We start from the raw sequence: 21,041 nt of genomic DNA on the forward strand, positions 1-21,041 counted from the left end.
GTGTGTTCATCTGTTTTACTTTACTAGGTACCTAGTAGGGACCGGCTTGATCGCAACCACAACGAATTGTGCGCTGAATCATCATCATCGCATCGCAGTGGTGAAAAAAACTGGTCGCGCAAACTGAGGCGCGCTCGCGTCCGCTGACGAAGTTCCCCGAATGCGATACCTGCGAGTTGTTATAAACTCAGGTGTTGTTTGACGAAGCTACGTGTCCCGTGCGGAACGTTCGCGCGCGCGGTTGTTCTCGTTGTGTGCGAGAGTGCCGGTCAATCGTGTTTATTCACATCGCGAAGAAGTAACCGCTGAGTGTGAGGTGCAGGTGCGTGTTTCGTTCATCGGAGCGACTAAAAAGGGACGCATCGGAGTCGTATCGCGGCGCTAAAAGGTAACCGAATTAATTCGCTCTATTTCCCAACGCTATCGCTGCTTTATGCGATTAGGTACCATGCGAAACGAATATATGAAAACCGTGCGGCGGATCGACCTTTTGCTTTCCTATCTTTCCTATACTTTGACATTTAGCACACAAAAAAAAAGACCGGCATTTGCACCGCGTTGTTTTCAACCAACTCTTCGTACATTTGTGTTGTGGTACGGTCAATAAAGCGTAGATCCTCTTCACTTCCGGAGAGGCTATTGTCATCATCTGTACCATGAACTGCCCCTAATTTCCGGGCAGACATTTAAATTGTCAGAATTTTTTTTTTCTACGAAAAAAAAAACATTTATATATGGTGTTATCGATAGATATCGATGAAAGTAATTAATAATAATACAGCACCTAATAAATTTAATGGATTTTGTGTTATCAATTCAATATGAATCGATAATGTACTAAAACGTTCGCTGAATCGCTGGAACACTCCAGCAAAACATCGAAATATCATATAAATGTCGAAAAATCAAGCGCTTCAGATTCTTATCTCTTATCACAGTCACTTGCGCCACATAATGAATGAAAAAAAAAAACGGTGTCAATGTTGAAATGTTCCACGTTAATGAAATTCTTAATATAATTGTTGTATTTTAGGAAAGTGCGAAATGAAAGCTTCTCTAATTGTTGTACTTATTGTTATTTATTATTGTGCTGTGCAAGCATAACAAAGCATATTAAAACAAAAAGTACACCACAATAAAAAAACAAGCGGTACTTGCACAAAGTGCTTAGAAAGCGCTCAAAAAATGTATAGTTGTAGGTAATGACCATGAAACTCACGAAGGCAACTCTAATTATTCACACCAAGAGAGCTAAATCTGCTTAAAACATCAAAGTTTACTCAACTGGGGAACAAAATAGTCAATTATTTATAGTTTATATTCAAATAAAAGCTTTGCGATGAACTGCAAAGAGCGATTGCAATGGCATTACGGCAACTCGCGTTTACATTCGGCCTTTTTCTTCTTCGTAGTTCACTGATCCCGCATGCTTTGAAGATGCTCTTCGTTCAGATCCGTACTGTACTGTAAAAGGCGCGTACAGAGCGCGGTCTGTGTGCATGTCGCCTATATTTCAATCCGTAATGGTTGTGCCACTTAAATCGCACGTTATGCTATGAAAAACTAGATTCATCTAACTGCCAGTCAGACTACAGTAGTAGATTTTCTGCTGAATTGAAAGAAAAGCTGCGGCGTGTCGATTGTTTCTTTACTTTCTTGCGCGGATGGCTATTGTTGGATGGTACTCTGCGGTTCTGCACTAAAAGTTCAGCCACATAATTGGTGCATGCAATGATTTAAGCAAATTGTGTTTAACCGAGCATACACACGCTGAGATTTCGTATCTCGCGTTGAGTTACACTCATGATGGTAACATAATACAATTGTCAAGTTTCACCCGCGAATCAAGTCGACATTGTGCACGGGAACGCGACAATTATTCTCCTAGACCTTGTCTACTTATTTAATGCGATGATTATTGGTGTTCAAGGTTGGCTTTTCATTTTTCGCGTGTGCATAACTCACATCAACATACTACATGTTTATAATTTCAAAAAAAACTAAAAATTTAATTTTTTTTTTAATCCAAAATTAAGTATTTTAATCGATTTCCTCTGATAATACGTAATTATTTGATCGGTAATTGATCAGTTTCCACTTAAAATGCCACGCTGGTGCTGTTTTCGAAAGGTTCAGATGACATTCAGTAGATAACAGCGACAAAATTGCCTCCTACGCGATAACAAATGACTAAACACACGTAGAAATGTTACTAACTAATCATAAAACTTTAAATATACACGTCTATTTTAAGTGCGTCTAAAAACGTCGAACTCTTCAGAGTAATTTTACCTGCGCGCACACAATCGGCTGCCATGCGCCGTAATCGCCAATTACGGACGTCGCTAATCACGCGGCGACACATCCACGCAACATATTCTTGATGATTAACTGTACATTCAACTGATTCAATTGCGGCAGCTGCCGCTTGCAACGGAGCGCGATTGCGTACCAACTTGAAAAACGGATTCATCTCTTTGTGCGGAACGCATGCTGTCGTTGTGTAGTCAAATGTCTGCTGTTCTAATAATGCGAATATTTTCTTTTTCTGCTTTCATAATTATCGACATGTGATGCCTTACAAGTGCCTAGCACATGCATAGTCAAACATGGACTACTTTTGAATATTTCGAGTGCATTTCATAATGTTTACAGAAAACAATGAAATCATTGTATTAATAATCTTAAAGTAGAGTAAATTCTCGCATCCCAACGTGTATAATTTAGTTTCCTGCCATATTGCAATGAAATGCTTTGAAAAGTGAACGTGGAATTTAATCTCGTTTGATTTGCTAACACCGAGAGTAAACAATTGTTCTTTTTCATTGGCGGTTCCCATACGCTCGGTAGCTGTGTGGTAATATAGGTAACAATATCAGTGTTTCACATTGCAGGCCAGCATGGATTCCGTGTGGGTCCGAGACCCCGACGAGGGTTTCATTTTGGGCAATGTGGCCGAATGGTTCGCCGATGGGGCCGAGGTTGTACCGCAGGATCGGAAAAATAAAAAACGCGTTGCCGGTTTTGATGACATCTATCAAGCTGGGGACCATTCTAAGCAATATGAAGATAATTGTAAGTCGAATTAGGTTAAAAGCTTTTCTATCTATTTTTTACTGTCCATTTTATTCGCAGGCGAAATGATGTTCCTTAATGAAGCGTCCTTGCTTAATAATATTAAAAAATGTTATTACAGCAATAAGATCTACGTTAGTATTTATCAATTATTCACATTATGAAAATGAATTGATGTGATTCTTTGCCTGCAGACTTTTGTAGCCAACATTTTAATAGCCGTGAATCCGTACAAAGAGATTGCTGAATTGTATACATCTAAGACAATCAAAAATTATCAGGGCAAATCACTGGGAGAAATGCCGCCGCATGTATTCGCCATTGCTGACAAAGCATTGCGTGACATGCGCGTGATCAAAAAGTCACAGTCGATCATTGTTTCCGGGGAATCGGGAGCTGGTAAAACTGAGTCGACTAAACACCTGCTGCGTTATTTGTGTGAAAGTTGGGGATCTAAGGCCGGGCCAATTGAACAAAAAATCCTGGATGCTAATCCAGTGTTAGAAGCGTTTGGTAACGCCAAAACTACGCGTAACAACAACAGTTCCCGTTTTGGTAAATTCATCGAGGTGCATTTTGATAAGAACTTCCAAGTTGTCGGAGGGCATATTTCGCACTATTTGCTGGAGAAGAGCAGAATTTGTAGTCCTGGTGCCGAGGAGCGTAGTTACCATGTTTTCTATCGATTGATGGCGGGTGCTCCTGAATCTCTGCGTCAGTCTTTAAATCTTACCCAACCGGATGACTTTAATGTAAGTATTTTATACAAAAAATTTAAAAAACTAAAAGATTTTGTTATTCTGATGTTTTTTTTTTGTTTTATTGTAGTATCTACGAAATGGTTGCACACAATATTTTTCAAATTCGGCAACTGAGAAGAAACTAGCTGCAAATCAAAAGAGTAAATTGCACTCCACTAAAGGATGCCTCAATGACACCCTTTTGAATGATTACGAAGACTTCCAAAGCCTGCACGATGCTTTAGGTCGCATTGGACTAACAGACGAAGAGCGTATCCAAATCTACGCTAATGTCGCAGCTGTCCTGCATTTGGGTAACATAGAATTCGAAGATGACCCTGAAGACACCCGAGGTGGGTGCAGCATTACTGCCAACAGCGAAAAATCGTTACACACGGCGTCGAAACTTCTGGGAATCGATTCTAGCGAACTAAAGCAAGCGCTTGTGTCAAGGGTGATGCAAAGTGCTCGTGGTGGTTTCAAAGGCACTGTCATCATGTAAGACAATTCAAATTTAAAGAAAATAAATTTCTAATTGTTTTTCTTTATTTCTTTACAGGGTGCCACTAAAAATTCACGAAGCACGTAGTGCAAGAGACGCACTGGCTAAAGCATTGTACAGCAAACTTTTCGACTATATTGTTTTGCGTATCAACAAAAGTATTCCGTTCCAAGCATCCAGCTACTACGTCGGCGTGTTGGACATTGCTGGATTCGGTACGTCGCACGCGTTAGCACGCAAATTATATTAATTAAATTATAGTAGAAGCGTAGTGTAGTAGGAAGAACATGCAACTAATGTATTCGACGCTTTCTGCTTCAGAATTCTTTACGGTGAACAGCTTCGAGCAGTTTTGCATTAATTACTGCAATGAGAAGCTTCAAGAGTTTTTCAATGAGACCATCTTAAAGTTTGAGCAGCAGTTATACAAAAGAGAGGGTTTGAATGTGCCTGAAATTAAGTTCGTTGACAACCAAGACTGCATTGATATCATTGAAACTAAAAATAAGGGTATCTTCAATCTTTTGGATGAGGAATCCAAGCTGCCGAAGCCAGTTTTCACGCATTTTACTTCCGAGGTTCATGCGCAGTGGCCTAATCATTTCCGGTTGGCCTTGCCACGGTCTTCCCGATTGAAAGCCCACAGGAATATTAGAGATGATGAAGGATTTGTGATCAGGCATTTTGCTGGAGCTGTCTGTTACCAGACAGTGAGTAGTCTTAGTTTAGTTTATTGTTACTTAAGTTTTATTTAAAAATATTACTTTGTAGAATCATTTCATTGATAAAAACAATGATGCTTTGCACGCTTCACTTGAAGGCATCGTCCAGGAAAGTTCCAACAAGTTTATTAAATCACTGTTTGCCAATGCTGAATCACAGAAAGGAAAACTGAGCTTCATTAGTGTAGGCAGCAAGTTTAAAACACAACTTGCTGAATTAATGGAAAAGCTAAGAAACAATGTAAGTTGTTTAGAGTAAAAAATATCTAAATTATCTAATTATATGATGATACTTTTAGGGCACCAATTTTATTCGTTGCATAAAGCCAAATTCAAAAATGGTTGATCAACAGTTCGATGGACCGTTGAGTTTGATGCAGCTGAAATGTTCCGGCATGACGAGCGTTCTGCAGCTGATGGAACATGGTTACCCAAGTAGAACGCCTTTTAATGAATTGTACTCCATGTACGAAAGCTTTTTACCAAAAGAATTGAAAGCACTTCCACCAAAAACATTCTGCGAGGTAAGTTAACCACCTGTTTGCACGTTACTAGACATTGACCTTGTTAAATTATAATTTTTGTTTGTAAAGTTTCACACTTTCTTTTCTTGTTCAAACACTTTAATTTGTTATTATTGTTATTTTAGGCAATGTTGCACAGTTTAAATCTACACGAGAAAGACTACAAGTTTGGTGTCACACGCGTGTTCTTCCGGCCTGGAAAGTTTTCAGAGTTTGATAAAATAATGCGTAGTGATCCAGAAAATTTGAAATCCATCATTGCTAAAGTGAAGAAGTGGCTCGTCAGATCACGCTGGATCAAATCACAATTTGCCGCGCTCACGGTCATTAAACGTAATATAAACAAATCTTTTATATCCCATAAAGTGTAAAAATGTTTGTTGTTTCCAGTGAAGAACAAAATTTTGTATAGACGACATGCATTGGTAACTATTCAGAAAACTGTGCGTGGCTACTTGGTAAAGAAGAAACACCAGCCAAGGATCAAAGCGTTGCGTAACATGAGAGGCCTGGATGCTCGTGTAAAACAACTTGAGTCAATCACCGCACAATTGAAAAACAAGGAAAGCAGTGTACAAGAGATCAGCGCTTTGAAGGTTGAGATTAAGACAAATATGGAGAAAATGCGAAAGGATCCTAATTCAGCTGCTTATGCTGATACAATGTACGCCCAATTGATTGCCAAAGTCAACAAACAAATGGCATCCTTGGAGAAGAAGGTGCAAGAGCAAAAGAACGCTGAAGAACAAGAACGTTTACGCAAGATTCAAGCAGAGATTGAACGCGAGAAGAAACGCAAAGAAGAAGAACAGCGTAAACAACGCGAGGAAGAAGAAAACCGCAAGAAGAAACAGGAAATGGAAGCAAAGCGAAAGAAGGAAGAAGATGAACGTCGTAAACAAGTAAATACAGTTTATTATTATCATAATTTGCATAATATTTTATTGTTTATTAATATTATATAGGAAGACCTTGACCGAAAGGCTGCCATGGTTTTACAAGCCCAGCAGGAATCAGAAGATCGTCAATATCAGGAGCAACTTGAACAAGAACGTCAAGATCACGAATTGGCGCTGCGATTGGCCCAAGAGAACAACGAGAACTTGGAAGATAGTCCTCCATTGTCACGCAAGTACGCAGCTACATTAATTGCAGATTATTTTCGTATAAGTCAGGTTCAAAACCACTGCTTACAAAATAGGACAATAATTATTCGAGACAGTTTAAAAAGATTCAAATTTAAATGATTGCGATATGTCCTCACGTGTTTTGTGGCGTTTTTTATTCATATCTACGAATGCAAATGATGTACATAGCTGTATAAAACAAACTGGTGGCAGTGTTTGTTTCTCAATGTTATGTTTCTTATTATCCAAACAGCGGCAGCGTGGATCCAAACCGGAATATACATAAGCTCGTCAGGTATTGTGTGGCAACGCGATATTATTTACATGTTGTAACATTAACAACGAATTGCTAACAACTGTTACCAAAATCAAACACGCGCCTAGCACCTAAAACCACTAATCTTTACGCACTATGAGAGAAAAGAAAGCATGATCACAGCACGCAATACACAAATGAATCCTTTTTTTCCTTTTTTTTTTTAATTAATTTATTACATTTTTATTTTAATTTTTGTTTCTGTCTGGTTGATATAGATGTGAGGCTGTGAGAAATCAACAAAACCAATTGAGCAAGTCCAAGTACGACTTATCCCGTTGGAAATATTCGGAATTACGTGACGCTATCAACACTTCCTGTGATATTGAACTTTTGGAGGTACAATTATTCAAGTCTTTACTAAAACAACAATTTATATGCAATTTTGTTTGGGTGCATGTTTTAGGCATGCAGGCACGAATTCCATCGCCGTTTGAAAGTGTACCATGCATGGAAAGCAAAGAAGAACAAGAAGTCCATCATGGACGAAAACGATCGTGCCCCACGATCGGTCCTAAAGCTGCCGAGAAAATGCCGCGTGGACCAACGAAAACTATTGCAAATGAGAATGGCCAGCGCTATTTTAAAATCCCATTCACTCGCCCAGCTACAATTCAAGCTGATGCCCAGCAGGAAGGTAAGAAAGGCTGGTGGTACGCCCATTTTGATGGAGAATTTGTCGCTAGACAAATGGAGCTACATGCAGAAAAGGCGGCTGTACTGCTGGTTGCCGGAAAGGACGATATGCAAATGTGTGAATTATCCTTAACTGAAACTGGGCTGACAAGACGAAGAGGTGCGGAGATTTTGGAGAACGAGTTTAACAGAGAATGGATTAAACACGGTGGTGAAAACTACATTCGTCCTGCTGACAGGAAACAATAAATAAGAAAATATTACAGATTATATTGAGGCAATTTATATAGCAGCGCTATATATTTATTTTCATAACTTATATTATTGCATTACTTAAGGGGGCTATATTAATAAAGTTAGTTGTTGAAATATTGATTTTATTGAGTTTTGACGTAAAGTTTCGATAAAAACGTTGTGGTTTTAAAATAATAATCAAATAATGTAAGGAGAAGGTGAATATTAATACACATCAATCAAAGGAATCCCTTTGACCTCCAAAAGTTATCGTTGTTGAATGATATCATATTAATAAAACCTTTGAACATCAATTCAAATGTTCGGCGGCGAAACCTACCGCGGCGAAACGTCTCGCGGTGAACTGTCGTGTGCCAGCATTTGTTTCACTGTTGTGATGTTTGTCGGTGTTCGTCGGAGTTGTGTCATTTTGTAAACCGTCGCGAGTTGTCAAGTTCCGATTAAGTTTGAAAATTTACTATCATTTCTTCATTCGAATGCTCGAAAAAATGTATCTCACGTCGTTGGTAAAGAGTCCAGCATTAATAACGCGTATTTCTGGCCTGTCGATTCGAAATTCTCGCTGTTTAACTGGTCGCAATGTGATACTAACCACACATTCTAGAAAATTGCATTATATTTCTCGCAGCTCTCACGCTACCGCTGAGTGCTTGAATTTATCGACTTTACGGCCAGCACGATTCATCGAACATCAACTGAATAAGACTGCTTTCGTTGCTGCAAGATACTTTTCGGCAAAAACCACCGATGATGGCGATAAAGGCAATTCCAATGAGACATTCACACCTCAGTTACCAGCAACTGTTGCAGTGCCTGAGGTTTGGCCCCATGTACCAGTCATTGCAATCAGTAGAAACATTGTCTTCCCCAGATTCATCAAACTCATTGAGGTATACATTATTTTTTATTTATTTATGGTTAACTTAATGTCAATGATTACTTATAGGTAACCAATCCAGCATTGATGGAACTGATCAGAAGAAAAGTAAAGCTTAATCAGCCATACTGTGGTATCTTTCTGAAGAAAAGTGAGGATAATGATGCAGAGGTAGTGAAAGATATCAATGAAGTGTATAATGTTGGAATATTTGCACAAATTCATGAGATGCAAGATTTAGGAGATAAATTACGCTTGGTTGTAATGGCACACAGAAGAATCAAAATTACAGGCCAAATTCTAGATAATCCTGATGAGGCAATGCCCAAAGGTAAGTAAGAAATATACAAATTTTGATCTTCTCCAAATTTCAAAACTTGTTTATATTTATTGCTAGAAATGAATCTACAATTTCCACTTTTTAAAACATCTATGAACGTTCTAGATGACGATACGAGAAAGCGTAAAGGTCGCAATAATAATAACAGACTGAAGAAAACGCCCGAAGTAAAACCTGCTCCAGCGACTACTGCCGGCATTTCAACGCCACCCAAAGAGCCACTTTTAATGGTTGAGGTTGAAAATGTTGTGCATAATAAGTTTAGGCAGACAGAAGAAGTAAAAGCATTGACACAGGAGGTTATTAAAACGATTCGTGATATTATTAGCCTCAATCCATTGTATCGCGACAGCCTGCAGCAGATGATGCATCAGGGTCAACGGGTCGTCGATAATCCAGTTTATTTGAGTGACCTAGGTGCGGCTTTAACCGCAGCCGAAGCTAAGGAATTGCAGGAAGTTTTGGAGGAAATTGATGTGAGTTACAATATAATTTTTCTGATTTTGTAATATTAATAATGCAAAAATCTAGATTCCGAAACGGTTGATGCTTTCATTATCTCTATTGAAAAAAGAGTATGAATTATCCAAGTTGCAACAGAAGATTGGACGTGAGGTCGAAGAAAAGGTCAAGCAACATCACAGAAAGTACATATTAATGGAACAATTGAAGGTATAACTATAAATAATTACATTACAAACATATCAGTGATTTTATTGTATTTATCTAGGTCATAAAGAAGGAACTGGGTTTGGAAAAGGAAGATAAAGATGCAATTGGGGAAAAGTTTAAGGAAAGAATCAAGGCGAAAGTCTTGCCAAAGGCTGTATCTACTGTAATTGACGAAGAACTGTCAAAATTAAACTTTTTAGAGAGTCATAGTTCTGAATTTAAGTAAGTGTTATTTTTATAGTAAAAATACCGGTTTGATTTATGTTTTTTTTTCTATGTGTGTTTAGTGTAACGAGGAATTATCTTGACTGGTTGACTTCGCTCCCATGGGGAATCCAGAGCACTGAAAATTTAGATTTGGATCGTGCTTCAGCTATTCTCGAAGAAGATCATTACGGTATGGATGATATTAAACGCCGAATTCTGGAATTCATCGCGGTGAGTCAACTCAAAGGCTCAACTCAGGGTAAAATTCTATGTTTCCATGGACCGCCCGGCGTTGGAAAGACCAGCATAGGTAATATAAATCATTTTTATAAATTGTTTTATATTGTTACTTATTAATTGCTGTAGCACGCTCGATTGCCAGAGCGTTGAATCGCGAATATTTCCGATTCTCTGTCGGTGGTATGACCGATGTCGCTGAGATTAAGGGCCACAGAAGAACTTACGTTGGTGCAATGCCTGGCAAGGTGATTCAATGCCTTAAAAAGACAAAAACAGAAAATCCGTTGGTTTTAATTGACGAAGTAGACAAAGTGGGAAAGTAAGTGTATGTTTAATTCCTACAAACAAAATATTAACGACTTGAAATTTAGGGGATTCACTGGAGATCCAAGCTCGGCTTTATTAGAACTCTTAGATCCGGAACAAAATTCCAACTTTTTGGATCATTATCTCGATGTACCTGTTGACTTATCGAAAATTCTCTTCATTTGTACTGCGAATGTGATAGATACAATCCCAGAGCCGCTACGTGATCGAATGGAGATGATTGACATGTCTGGTTATGTAGCTGAAGAAAAATTAGCTATCTCTAAACAATATCTCATTCCGCAAGCTATGAAAGACAGCGGTTTAAAAGATAGCAATATTAAAATACAAGATGACAGTCTAAAAGTGCTCATTAAGCAGTACTGCCGCGAATCTGGCGTGCGCAACTTGCAAAAACAGATAGAAAAAGTTGTGCGTAAAGTGGCCTATAAAGTTGTAAAAGACGGCACGCATTTTGTTGATGTTACACCAACTAATTTACAAACATTTGTTGGTAAACCGCTGTTTACACAGGACAGAATGTATCTGGACACACCACCGGGAGTTGTAATGGGCTTGGCGTGGACTGCGATGGGCGGTTCTACACTTTTATTGAGACTACTACCAGACGTTCAAATATAGAAAAGATAGTGATGGTAGTCTAGAGCTTACAGGTCATCTTGGTAATGTTATGAAAGAGTCCGCTAAGATAGCATTGACTGTGGCACGGAATTTCTTAGATGTGCGTGACGAAAATAACAAATTTTTACACACCAGGTAGAAATATCCGCGTATAAAATGACAATCTCGTAAATTTTGTTTGTTGCTTGTTTAGCCACTTACATCTCCATGTTCCTGAAGGAGCTACACCGAAAGATGGACCCAGTGCGGGCGCAACAATCGCAACCGCGTTAATTTCGTTAGCACTTGGCAGGCCAGTAAGACAGGACGTTGCAATGACCGGTGAAATTTCTTTAACTGGAAAAGTGCTTCCAGTTGGCGGTATTAAAGAGAAAATAATTGCGGTAAGCGTATTTTGATTACTATCAAAGAATTAACATCCGAAATTTTATGATGACTCATTATATGCAGGCGAAACGTTCCGGAATCAAGTGCATCATACTGCCTGAACAAAACAAAAAGGACTACAACGATCTACCACAATTTATCGTCGAAGGTATTGACGTGCACTTTGTAAGTGACTATCCTCAAATTTACGACATAGCTTTTTCTCCAACGGGCACTCCATCAACAACTCCATCAATGACAGCGTCTACGTAATAATTTAATTATCGCTTTCGAACAGATCAATGCATTCAAATTTGATTCAATATGAAATGACTTGATCTAAAACTTTAGTTATTCATCAGATGTGAGGAATCCCGCTGGAGTTGTAACATATTCCAAATGAAATGTAAGTTTTATACGATGTGACATACCAACTACTGTGTAAATACAATCAAATTACGTTGTTATTGTTTCTGCGTATATGTCTGATTATTTTGGTCGCATTATCGTGTCAATCCGCATATTTATGAAGAGCAATTTGTTATATAAGACGATAACTTGCGCAATACCCGCATCAATTTTATCGTTTCGTGCTGGAAATTGAGTAAACGATCTCGGCATGTCTCAAATTGCGCTCGGAAACCGCGACGGTTATAACGATGTGAACTAATCGAACATTGTTCCAAACTTTGGTCTATTTGGAATCATTTAAGGCGGTTTAATTATTAATTTGTTTGTCCGTTTATTGCTTTTATTGATTTTTTTATTATGTTAACATAAAATTTGTTTGTTTGTGGTTATAGATTAAATCAATTCACTTGCTTAGTAACTCTTACAAACTATTTTGATACATATTTAAACACCAACGGAGTAAATACGAGTTAATAAACTTTGAAGTAGTGTTTTAATATTGTCAGTAATAAAGTTTTAATGACTGACACCGCGTGACACCTAGATTCTATATTGGATTTAAATTAGTTTAAAATTATAAAAGATGGACTTTTAAACGATGTCCTTATACTGGGTGATGTACAGAAATTTTATACGTTGTTTTATTCTAGATCTAGCTTATTTGGATCTAAATTAACTCGTGTGTTCTAAATACTAAATTAACTACTGTCTTTTTATTAGTCTTATATGGTGACGGTCATGTAGTAAAAACGTGGTAAAACCAATTCAAACCTGGTTTAACTAACGATATACCCAATTTATGGCAGTACCTGCCCTACCTTTCAGCGCCGCGTTCAAAATCCAAAAGTTTAAAGCCACCGTAAACCGAATGTCTTGTCATTGTTATACCGTCGGGTGCGATAGTCTAAGCACAGTTTAAGTTTGCGGTCGTTGGCGAATGCGTAGGTATAAAGCGCAGTGGCGAGAACACATTACTTGCAGACGGATACCGCTCCACGTTTTAGCGAAAAAGCAGTCCGAGCGTGCTCGTCCAACCGTTCGAACCTGCGCGCAATTGTTAATAACAAAAGTGCTTCTCAAACGCTTTTACTTCTTTCTACGGGCCGGCGGATTGAGCACGCATCACAACAAACGCGCCGGGCAAAACCGAAAACGTGCGCTGCATTCGAAGTGATTAGTTGTGAATTAAAACAAATCGGAAATGTCGAATTGGTTACACACGTTTTATCCTGTCGTTATTGTGAGTTTGTTCTATGCAGGTAAGCAATGCATTTATTTCTTTTTTATTTAATGCGTTGCATTAACATTGACCGCTTTCGACTTTTCTGACATTCTTTTCTTAAATCCGTGACTATGAATTTAACGTTATCAACTTAATGATAAATAAATATAAAAAAGTAAATATAAACATAGTATACCAATGTTTTTATCGTCTTTTTAATTAAAAACAAATCAATGATAAAGTGAATATTATAATCAATAAATTATGAAAGTTATTGTTAGTGACAGTTGGTTTATACTAAAGTTGTGTGAGAACAATTTATTGTTCCAGATAAGCTGCGATTAATTGATGCTTGCAAACGTGACGAGCAGCTAAATTCATGAAAAAAAAAACTATGACCAATAAGCAGGTCAATGAATGTCGAACATTTTATTTAAATGATCCACAAACTGATTAGAATTATTTCTTTAACAATGCGCTCTAATTAACTATAATTAGAACTAGTGTCAATGCAACACCATGTTTAATTATATATTGATGTAATTGAAGTAATTAAAGTCCTAGTTAAATAACGTAATTCTGTCAAGATGAAGCCGCAAACTGCATCGTGACGATTACATACCAACTGCGTAGCATTAGATGTAAATTATAAGCCTCGTGATGAATGCGATCGTGCGAAATTTGCGGAATATGCGCGGATTGTTAGCGGACACCTTTCACACGCGGAACATAAAAGATCGTTAAAAAAGCGAGTGCTATTAGAAATTTTCCACATTCCACGTAAGATTTTAGCAACGATGGCAACTGTACTTTTATTTCCAGGTGTAGATATTGAGTACTCATCTAACTTTTACTCTTCTGTTCTAGTTTGTGGCCAGGACTTTGGTTACGATGGCTCTGAAGGTATGTGCGAATTACATATTTTATGTGTCTGGTCATATTTTATTGTACACATTGTGACGTTCTCGTTCTGGCATCATGGAAACTTATTGATGTATGCTTTTATTAGTTATTAGCAAGGTAACACGTCGATTCATCGTAATTTCTGTACGTTTTAGTATACAATTTAATCAATTATACGTTTTGCACGCTTTGTATAGAATAATATTCTTTATATTTATATTTGAAAGTTACTTTTATGAAACATATTGAATGTCCGCGAACTTTTTTTAGATAGAAGTCTGATGACCTAATTTCAAAAGTTTCCTATGCATCTAAGTGTACTGAAGTGGTTCACACTTCTTTTGTTTGCTTTATTAATTACATAATTTCGTTTTAATATAATTGACAAGTCGCTTGCAAATAACACATTTCTACAATAAGTTAACCAAGCAGGAGCTAGGCATAATTGACGGCAAATATTGACAAATGCAGGCGTTTTTTCCACATAAAATGAGATCTATTGACACAGCCTGTGTCATTGAATAATTGTCCAAACAATATGAACCACATTTCGAGACGGTCAATCACATTTGAAAAAGTACCTATATATTTTTAAACTTTTCATTTATTTCTTAACACATAGACGTGCAATTAAATGCTTATATAATAAACATAATTTTACTTATCCTTAATACTTTTTTAACGTCGTCTAAACGTTTCCTTTGTTCGGTAATGAAATTATCGCATATTAGAAGCACTGAGGCGTCGGGTTCTTTTCAACTGACATGCTGTTCAACGCACGCAACGTCAATTGATGTATTTGTGGAAGTCCCCGCACATGATCTTTCAAATTAAATACTTTATTTCTTCTCATGGCTTTGTTAGTTTCCCATCAATCATCGCAATTTGAAAAAAGGTGATTAATTGTTTGTTTGAAGCTTATATAACGAAAAGAATGGTGATGAGTGAAGACTTTTAATGTTTAACATGCGAAAAAGTAAAAAAATCATTGCAAATTTCGCTTGCAATTAAATATTTAAAGGTAATTTTTGTTTAAAAATGGAAGTGAAGGAAACTTTCATATTTTCACTGTTGATTTGCGTGTCTAGCCACACGAAGGTGCGAATTTACACCGTAACTATTATAATGTTAACACATTTTTAATTTTCTGGTCTTAATGTACTGTCATGTTTCTAGAAGTCACGATTTCGCGACAACACGATTTATCTACGGATTTTATCTTAATTCCACAAGTGCATCAAAAACAAATGCAGGAATTACACAAATTAATAAGAACTTTACATAAATCTTAGAATATATGAATATATTTGTACAGCCTAAAATGTGTACAATTCTCGGTGTTGTTTACGTCTTGCTATCATTAAACGGCAGATTAGATGCACGTATACAGTAAAATTTATTCGGTTGCATGTGTTGTATGTAGCTGCATATCTAACACAGTTTTATAGTTTTGAGAATGAATGTGCGGCGTGTTGGTTTATTATGCCTTCGACAATTATTTTTAACATTTATTGGATTGCTTAATGTGTTGTGATGTGCAAATATTTCACACTTTCTTTGCATTTGAAGGTGTTTTGCTAAATCACAAAGCCAAACTTATTTGGGTAATGAATATTCTGAAGCAAAGAAACACGTCAATTTTATGACGCAATAAAATAAAAGATTAACTCGTTAAGAGTCGAAATATCAATATTTACATGTTTATGTTTGAATTATATGTAAACGGCTACATAATAAAAACCCAATGGATATCATGGTCATAGGTATTTAATTGCGCCAATTTCCGCGATACAAACTTTTTTCATAATAATTATTAGCTACATGGTGTTGATTTCCTGTTTTGAACATCATAGCATTAATTATGTGATAATATGTTTCAGGTCCAACACATTGGGGTGAAAAATATAGACAATGCATTGGTAAACATCAAAGTCCAATAAATATCGAAGATCACAACGTGGAGACAATATGGTTGTACCCAATGCGATTCGAGCACTTTGGTGAAAAACCCGAATATGCCGAAATGAAAAATAACGGACACACTGGTAGGAATTAATTAATTTATACAATTGTGTTGTATGACGCATGTAATTAATCCTAAGTCTCTCGAGTCATAGATCAATGTACGTAGATTTCAATAATCCATACATTCACGGCGTCTGCAAAGTAATTAAAATAAATACCGCATAAAACATCTGTGTGCTAAGAATGCGCGAATTAATGTCAAGCAAAAAAATCATCATCGAAACTTTACGAAACGCCATGTGATGTCCAGCGCATAAAAAACTCGCTTGCGGTTAATTTCGGAGATTATAGTTAACGATTGATGGCATTTTTTTTTATATTTGTGAATACTGCTGTCGTAGTATGCAAATGTGATCGGGACTACACTAATAAGTCTCAATAAGTCTACCGTCTAAATGTTTAAATAACATGGCAATTATACACGAGACACGTGAAGATTGCTCATACGTTATTCGTCTCGAGAGATTAATCAAGCATAATAACAGTTTATAGAAATTATAAATTGTCCATGACGACCGCAAATTAACCGCAATATGAAAATAAATTTGCTTTAATAATTTCATGCAGCCATATTGTTAATTGTTGTTTTTTCACGGCAGTTACTTTGACGATGAAAATGAAACATCCGAATAAGATGCCGATGATTTCGGGCGGCCCGCTAATCGGCAAATACGAATTTGCACAGTTACACTTTCATTGGGGTTCTCACGATTCGGAAGGCTCCGAGAATACAATTAACAATAGCAGGTGAGTTGTTTTGGAACTATCTCAACGTGTATTGTACAAACGCGTGAAACAACTTTCTTATAGATATAGAATAGTTAAATCCAACGAAAAGAAATTTGCATGTTTTTGGTAGAGACATCAGCCGTGCACAATAAATTAATCTGAATTTCTTTAGCTTTCCAATGGAACTTCACATGGTGTTTTATCAGAAAGCCTATGGAAGCTTTGATAATGCTGTAGAACATCCAGACGGCTTGACTGTTCTTGCGTTTCTATTTTCTGTAAGTGTTTTTGGGATAAAAACCATAATTAATTAACTATTAAACACGTCGTATGCAATTTCTAGAATTCTGATAAACCAAATAAGCACTACGAACCGCTTGAGGAAGTACTGCCACATTTGGAGTTCGTAAATTTAACACGACCGCTTAAAACTATGCCGACTTTGGACGCGCTCACGATGAAGAATCGAAGTGTTTATTACACGTATGGCGGTTCACTAACAACACCGCCATGTTCCGAAGTAGTCACGTGGATTGAATTCAAAAATACCGTCCCAATGGCACACTCGCAGGTATTAATAAAATTAAAATTAACACTTGATTAATATTGCTATAAATTGTAAACTACATTTACAGATTGAAGCATTCAGACATTTAAAAGATGAACATGGTAATTTAATGTCTCACAATTTCCGCCCAACGCAGCCCTTATACGGTAGACTTATTCGAATGGTTTTCGATGACCAGAAACATTACTACCTGGTTCAGAATGAATACGAGAAAGCTAGTGCCGTATCACATTGTGCTAGTTTAGTCGTATCACTCGTGGCCACCGTTAGCTCGTTGCTTCTTACCAACAAATACATTATCTAATTACACTTCCCTGTGATATATTGCTTTCCACCCACCAAAGTATTACTACATTAAGATAGGAATGATCCATATTTTTGTATAATACTGCATTTTATATAATTATTTTTACTATCGCAATGCTGCAATAATTTATTTACAGTTTGCTATACTCTGTATATAGTTGATGAAAATAAATGACGGATGCAAAAGAGAAAGATACGATTATTATTAAAGTATTTCACAATTTGAACTAGACATTTAACGAAAATTTTTTCTTCATTTTCAATTTTGCCGTTGTAGGAGTATCACTAATATTCTAAAAAACAGGATTTATGTAACTTTAAGTACTGTTAAAAAATTACACTTACCACTGATGGATATCGACTTAATTTCTGTATTAAATCAGTATCTTTGGGTGTAATTGGAGATATTAGTGGAGTTACGGCGATGTACTGTAAGTTTACAGGATCCCCTGAAATATATTTATTGTAAATATGTTAGAAAATGAGAAAACACCAGAAATCATGCAGAAATTAACAACTCCTGAGCAAAAACCTCTTTTAAGTGAGGAATCTATGGAGAAATCATTCATGGGGCTACATCAAGCACGATTGCTACGCGCCGTCCTTTCATAACCGCGATAAACCCGCTAATAATGGGGGGGGGGATGAGCGGAATGTGCGCTTGAGTAAATTATTTACGCAGAAGTGCAGTATAGTTGAAACAAATGGTAAGAACTTACATTCAATAGACATTAAATTATAAGTTTTCCTAGCCTCCAATCGGGACATTGCGCTTTCATGAGGTTTCAGTTCCTGTAATCTTAGCATTGTGCCACTCTCGTCACAAAGATCCACATTCACTACAATAGTTTAAGCATCATACAGTAAATTATTTGATTAAACAAATCATTACCATGTTTATCAATGTCTAGCAATACATGTACGTAGTCAATAAGGATTTGCACATAACAATCAGAGTTTATCATAACTGTATCGTTTCTATTTTCAAGTGGTTTATATGCCGTTTTCGATTTGATGCTTTGCAGTCGGGTGAAACTAATGCGTGATTTGGCATAATTCGGTGAGCTAATCGTAAGTGTTGTCTTTTTTTCACGCTTCAAAGGGATATTGACTACAGACATGCGATTATTGGAATCCGGACGATTGACTACAGTTTGTTTTGGAACTTGTTCGATTTGCTCGTTTGCAATGTTTGTCTGTTTTACCAGTGCCATTGACATTTTGTATACCAATTGATTCGTCAAGCTGAATGGCTCTGGTTCAGGGTTTGCTTCACTACAGCTGACAAACTTGCCCGGACGTGCATTGCTAGTACTTTGTTTTGGTTTTCCTCTTCGGGGATCGCTCTCACTTGAAAGATCTCTTTTTACTGTATGTAAACTGTTGACCAGGAAGGCTAAAACATTATTATGTACTCGTAAATAAACACCTACTGTGGCATGTAGGTGTGAATAGTAAGTATTACCCGAATATTTTATATAACAAAACATCGACGGTAAAAAAACTCATGAAACATAACTCATAAAAAAAATTGCAATATCAATAATAATTTATAAGATTCCTACGTCAAACATATATTCATAGCAACACAATTTTTTATTTTGATAAATATATCAGCAAACATATAAAAATAAAATTACAAACTAAAGTACAACCCAGCAGTACAACCTATGAAGACTAATTTAATTATTTATTTTGTGTTTTTAATATGACAACTATTTCCGCTAATCTCGGATTGGACCGATTTTAAAAATGTTTTTTTCTGTTTAATGTAAAAGCTAGGTAATTCTAGTTAATGTAAAATCGCGCTATCTTTCATAGATATTTATTATATAAATTCCGGGACTCCTAACTGTATCATTCAGAGATGGCACTAGCATGAACTAAAAATCATATAAATAGAATTGTATTGTTTATTTATATATTTATTGGCAAACGTGGGCATTCGGCAAGAGAATTGTGTTTGTTTTGAACACGGTTTACACATTCTTATCGCATTCCCGTGTTTCGTCGTTACCTTCTTCTCACGTCGCACTTTGCCGCATCTTAGTTTAGTTTTGATCGCAAATGCAATTCGCGTACAAAGTCGTGTGTCATCGACGCGCCGACTTTGCGCACCTCTTGCTTTCTTATCAGTAACAATCGCGTCATTGCCTGCTCGGCTACGGCTTGCACTAGCCGCGATTTGGGGCCAGTTTCGCGTCGGTCTCTGATTAATTCAGACGTATTTCTCGCGGCTCTTATTGTTTGTTCGATCTTCTGCATTCTAAATTTGCATTATATTCGGTCAGCAGTCGACTATTTATTTTTAACTTGCGACTATAGTAATGTTTGTTATTGCTTGTGCGTTTATTGTCCTTTATCGCTTTATATTTGGTTGATAACCAGTGATAATTAGTGGTTTTAGCCGTGTTCGGTATTTTAATAGTAATTTATCCCGTGTATAATCGTCGTAAATCTAAATTCTTCCGAATTTAGTGTAAAATCTATTCAAAACAAAGTGAGTGCGTTATGAACATCGCTAATAAATTCTGCGGTAGCGAATGTTTTTCCTCAATCGCAGAATCTGGTAAATATTATCATTTCTAAAAATTATGTAGTTTCCTCACAATTGAACCAAAACATAATCTGGATTTTAATTTTTTATTAATTTTAGTAATCTAAATTCAGGAATTAATCTAATGGGGACTACTACTATCTATTTCATTCAGAGATGGCACTAGCATTACGAACTAAAAAAATCATTGAATAGAATTGTATTGTTTATTTCTGCGTTTATCAGCAAACGTAAGTATCTCCGGCACGAGAATAGGCTTGTTTTAAACACAATTTACGCCTTCTATCGCATTCCGCCGCGCGGAATGCAACTCGCGAGATTGCAAGCAAGTCGTAGCATTCGCACGCCGCATGACGCATATTCGAGTTTAGCTTTAGACCGCCAAAGTGCTCTGTTTCCATTGCAACCGTACGTCGTGGGCATCGACGCGCCGGCTTTGCGCATCTATTGCTTTACCTGCGTGTCTGCGCTACAGGTACTCGCGAACTGTCCCACGTTGTGTGCAGCTTCCGGTAACGCTACTGATGGATTACAGCCTGTAATCCATGCCGGTTCTGGCGTATCCAGATGTATTTTCGCGCATCGCGCATCGCGTATCGTTTTTATCGAAATTTATATTTTCAAAATTTGCATTATATTTGTTACAACTCAGTTGTAATTACCGGGCTAGAACAACTGGAAACATATATACTGCTAAGTAACTTTATCTGACCATTGCGATACACCTGCACAGAAAGTTTTTGTTTTGTTTTAAACTTATGTATTGAAACCCG

General features: G+C 36.9%; 4 protein-coding genes and 1 long non-coding RNA gene across 9 annotated transcripts in view; 3 read left to right on the top strand and 2 right to left on the bottom strand.

Moving 5' to 3' along the window:
* Nucleotides 1-21,041, bottom strand: part of LOC135791005 (uncharacterized) — a 155,042-nt gene that overhangs the window by 125,444 nt on the left and 8,557 nt on the right. The gene's annotated exons all lie outside the window — the stretch shown is intronic.
* Nucleotides 190-8,014, top strand: LOC135791379 (myosin heavy chain 95F-like). Its single transcript, XM_065301762.1, is given in 16 exon segments — nt 190-388; nt 2,895-3,075; nt 3,136-3,209; nt 3,270-3,827; nt 3,904-4,313; nt 4,375-4,532; nt 4,639-5,027; nt 5,089-5,280; nt 5,339-5,563; nt 5,689-5,896; nt 5,954-6,465; nt 6,529-6,695; nt 6,944-6,985; nt 7,225-7,345; nt 7,413-7,521; nt 7,524-8,014. Coding segments are annotated over 15 exon segments (3,708 nt in total). The 5' UTR covers nt 190-388; nt 2,895-2,900; the 3' UTR covers nt 7,892-8,014.
* LOC135791380 (lon protease homolog, mitochondrial-like) lies at nt 8,269-11,315 on the top strand. Its single transcript, XM_065301763.1, has 8 exons — nt 8,269-8,787; nt 8,844-9,105; nt 9,172-9,590; nt 9,646-9,786; nt 9,845-10,008; nt 10,074-10,303; nt 10,360-10,552; nt 10,605-11,315. The coding sequence occupies exons 1-8, from the start codon at nt 8,374-8,376 to the stop codon at nt 11,179-11,181; spliced, it is 2,400 nt and encodes a 799-aa protein (XP_065157835.1). The 5' UTR covers nt 8,269-8,373; the 3' UTR covers nt 11,182-11,315.
* On the top strand, nt 11,816-17,903 carry LOC135791381 (carbonic anhydrase 2-like). 3 transcript variants are annotated; one of them, XM_065301766.1, is made up of 7 exons: nt 11,816-11,953; nt 14,048-14,083; nt 15,964-16,128; nt 16,708-16,855; nt 17,010-17,115; nt 17,181-17,408; nt 17,473-17,903. In XM_065301766.1, exons 1-7 carry the CDS (start codon nt 11,947-11,949, stop codon nt 17,707-17,709), a joined length of 927 nt encoding a protein of 308 aa, XP_065157838.1. In that variant the 5' UTR covers nt 11,816-11,946; the 3' UTR covers nt 17,710-17,903. The 3 variants fall into 3 exon arrangements, with proteins under 3 accessions (XP_065157838.1, XP_065157836.1, XP_065157839.1); XM_065301764.1 differs by lacking the exon at nt 11,816-11,953 and adding an exon at nt 12,876-13,217; XM_065301767.1 differs by lacking the exon at nt 11,816-11,953 and adding an exon at nt 13,804-13,986.
* On the bottom strand, nt 17,893-19,299 carry LOC135791383 (uncharacterized). The gene is made up of 5 exons (XM_065301768.1): nt 19,177-19,299; nt 18,604-19,107; nt 18,431-18,550; nt 18,057-18,160; nt 17,893-18,004 (listed from the first exon to the last, which is right to left on the bottom strand). The coding sequence occupies exons 1-5, from the start codon at nt 19,199-19,201 to the stop codon at nt 17,939-17,941; spliced, it is 819 nt and encodes a 272-aa protein (XP_065157840.1). The 5' UTR covers nt 19,202-19,299; the 3' UTR covers nt 17,893-17,938.

Source organism: Atheta coriaria, unplaced genomic scaffold, assembly GCF_025399875.1.
Source record: "Atheta coriaria isolate IRGN ID8LTWV9N9 unplaced genomic scaffold, Caltech_Dcor_3.1 hic_scaffold_4_pilon, whole genome shotgun sequence".
In the NCBI taxonomy this organism is placed as follows: Eukaryota; Metazoa; Arthropoda; class Insecta; order Coleoptera; family Staphylinidae; genus Dalotia; species Dalotia coriaria.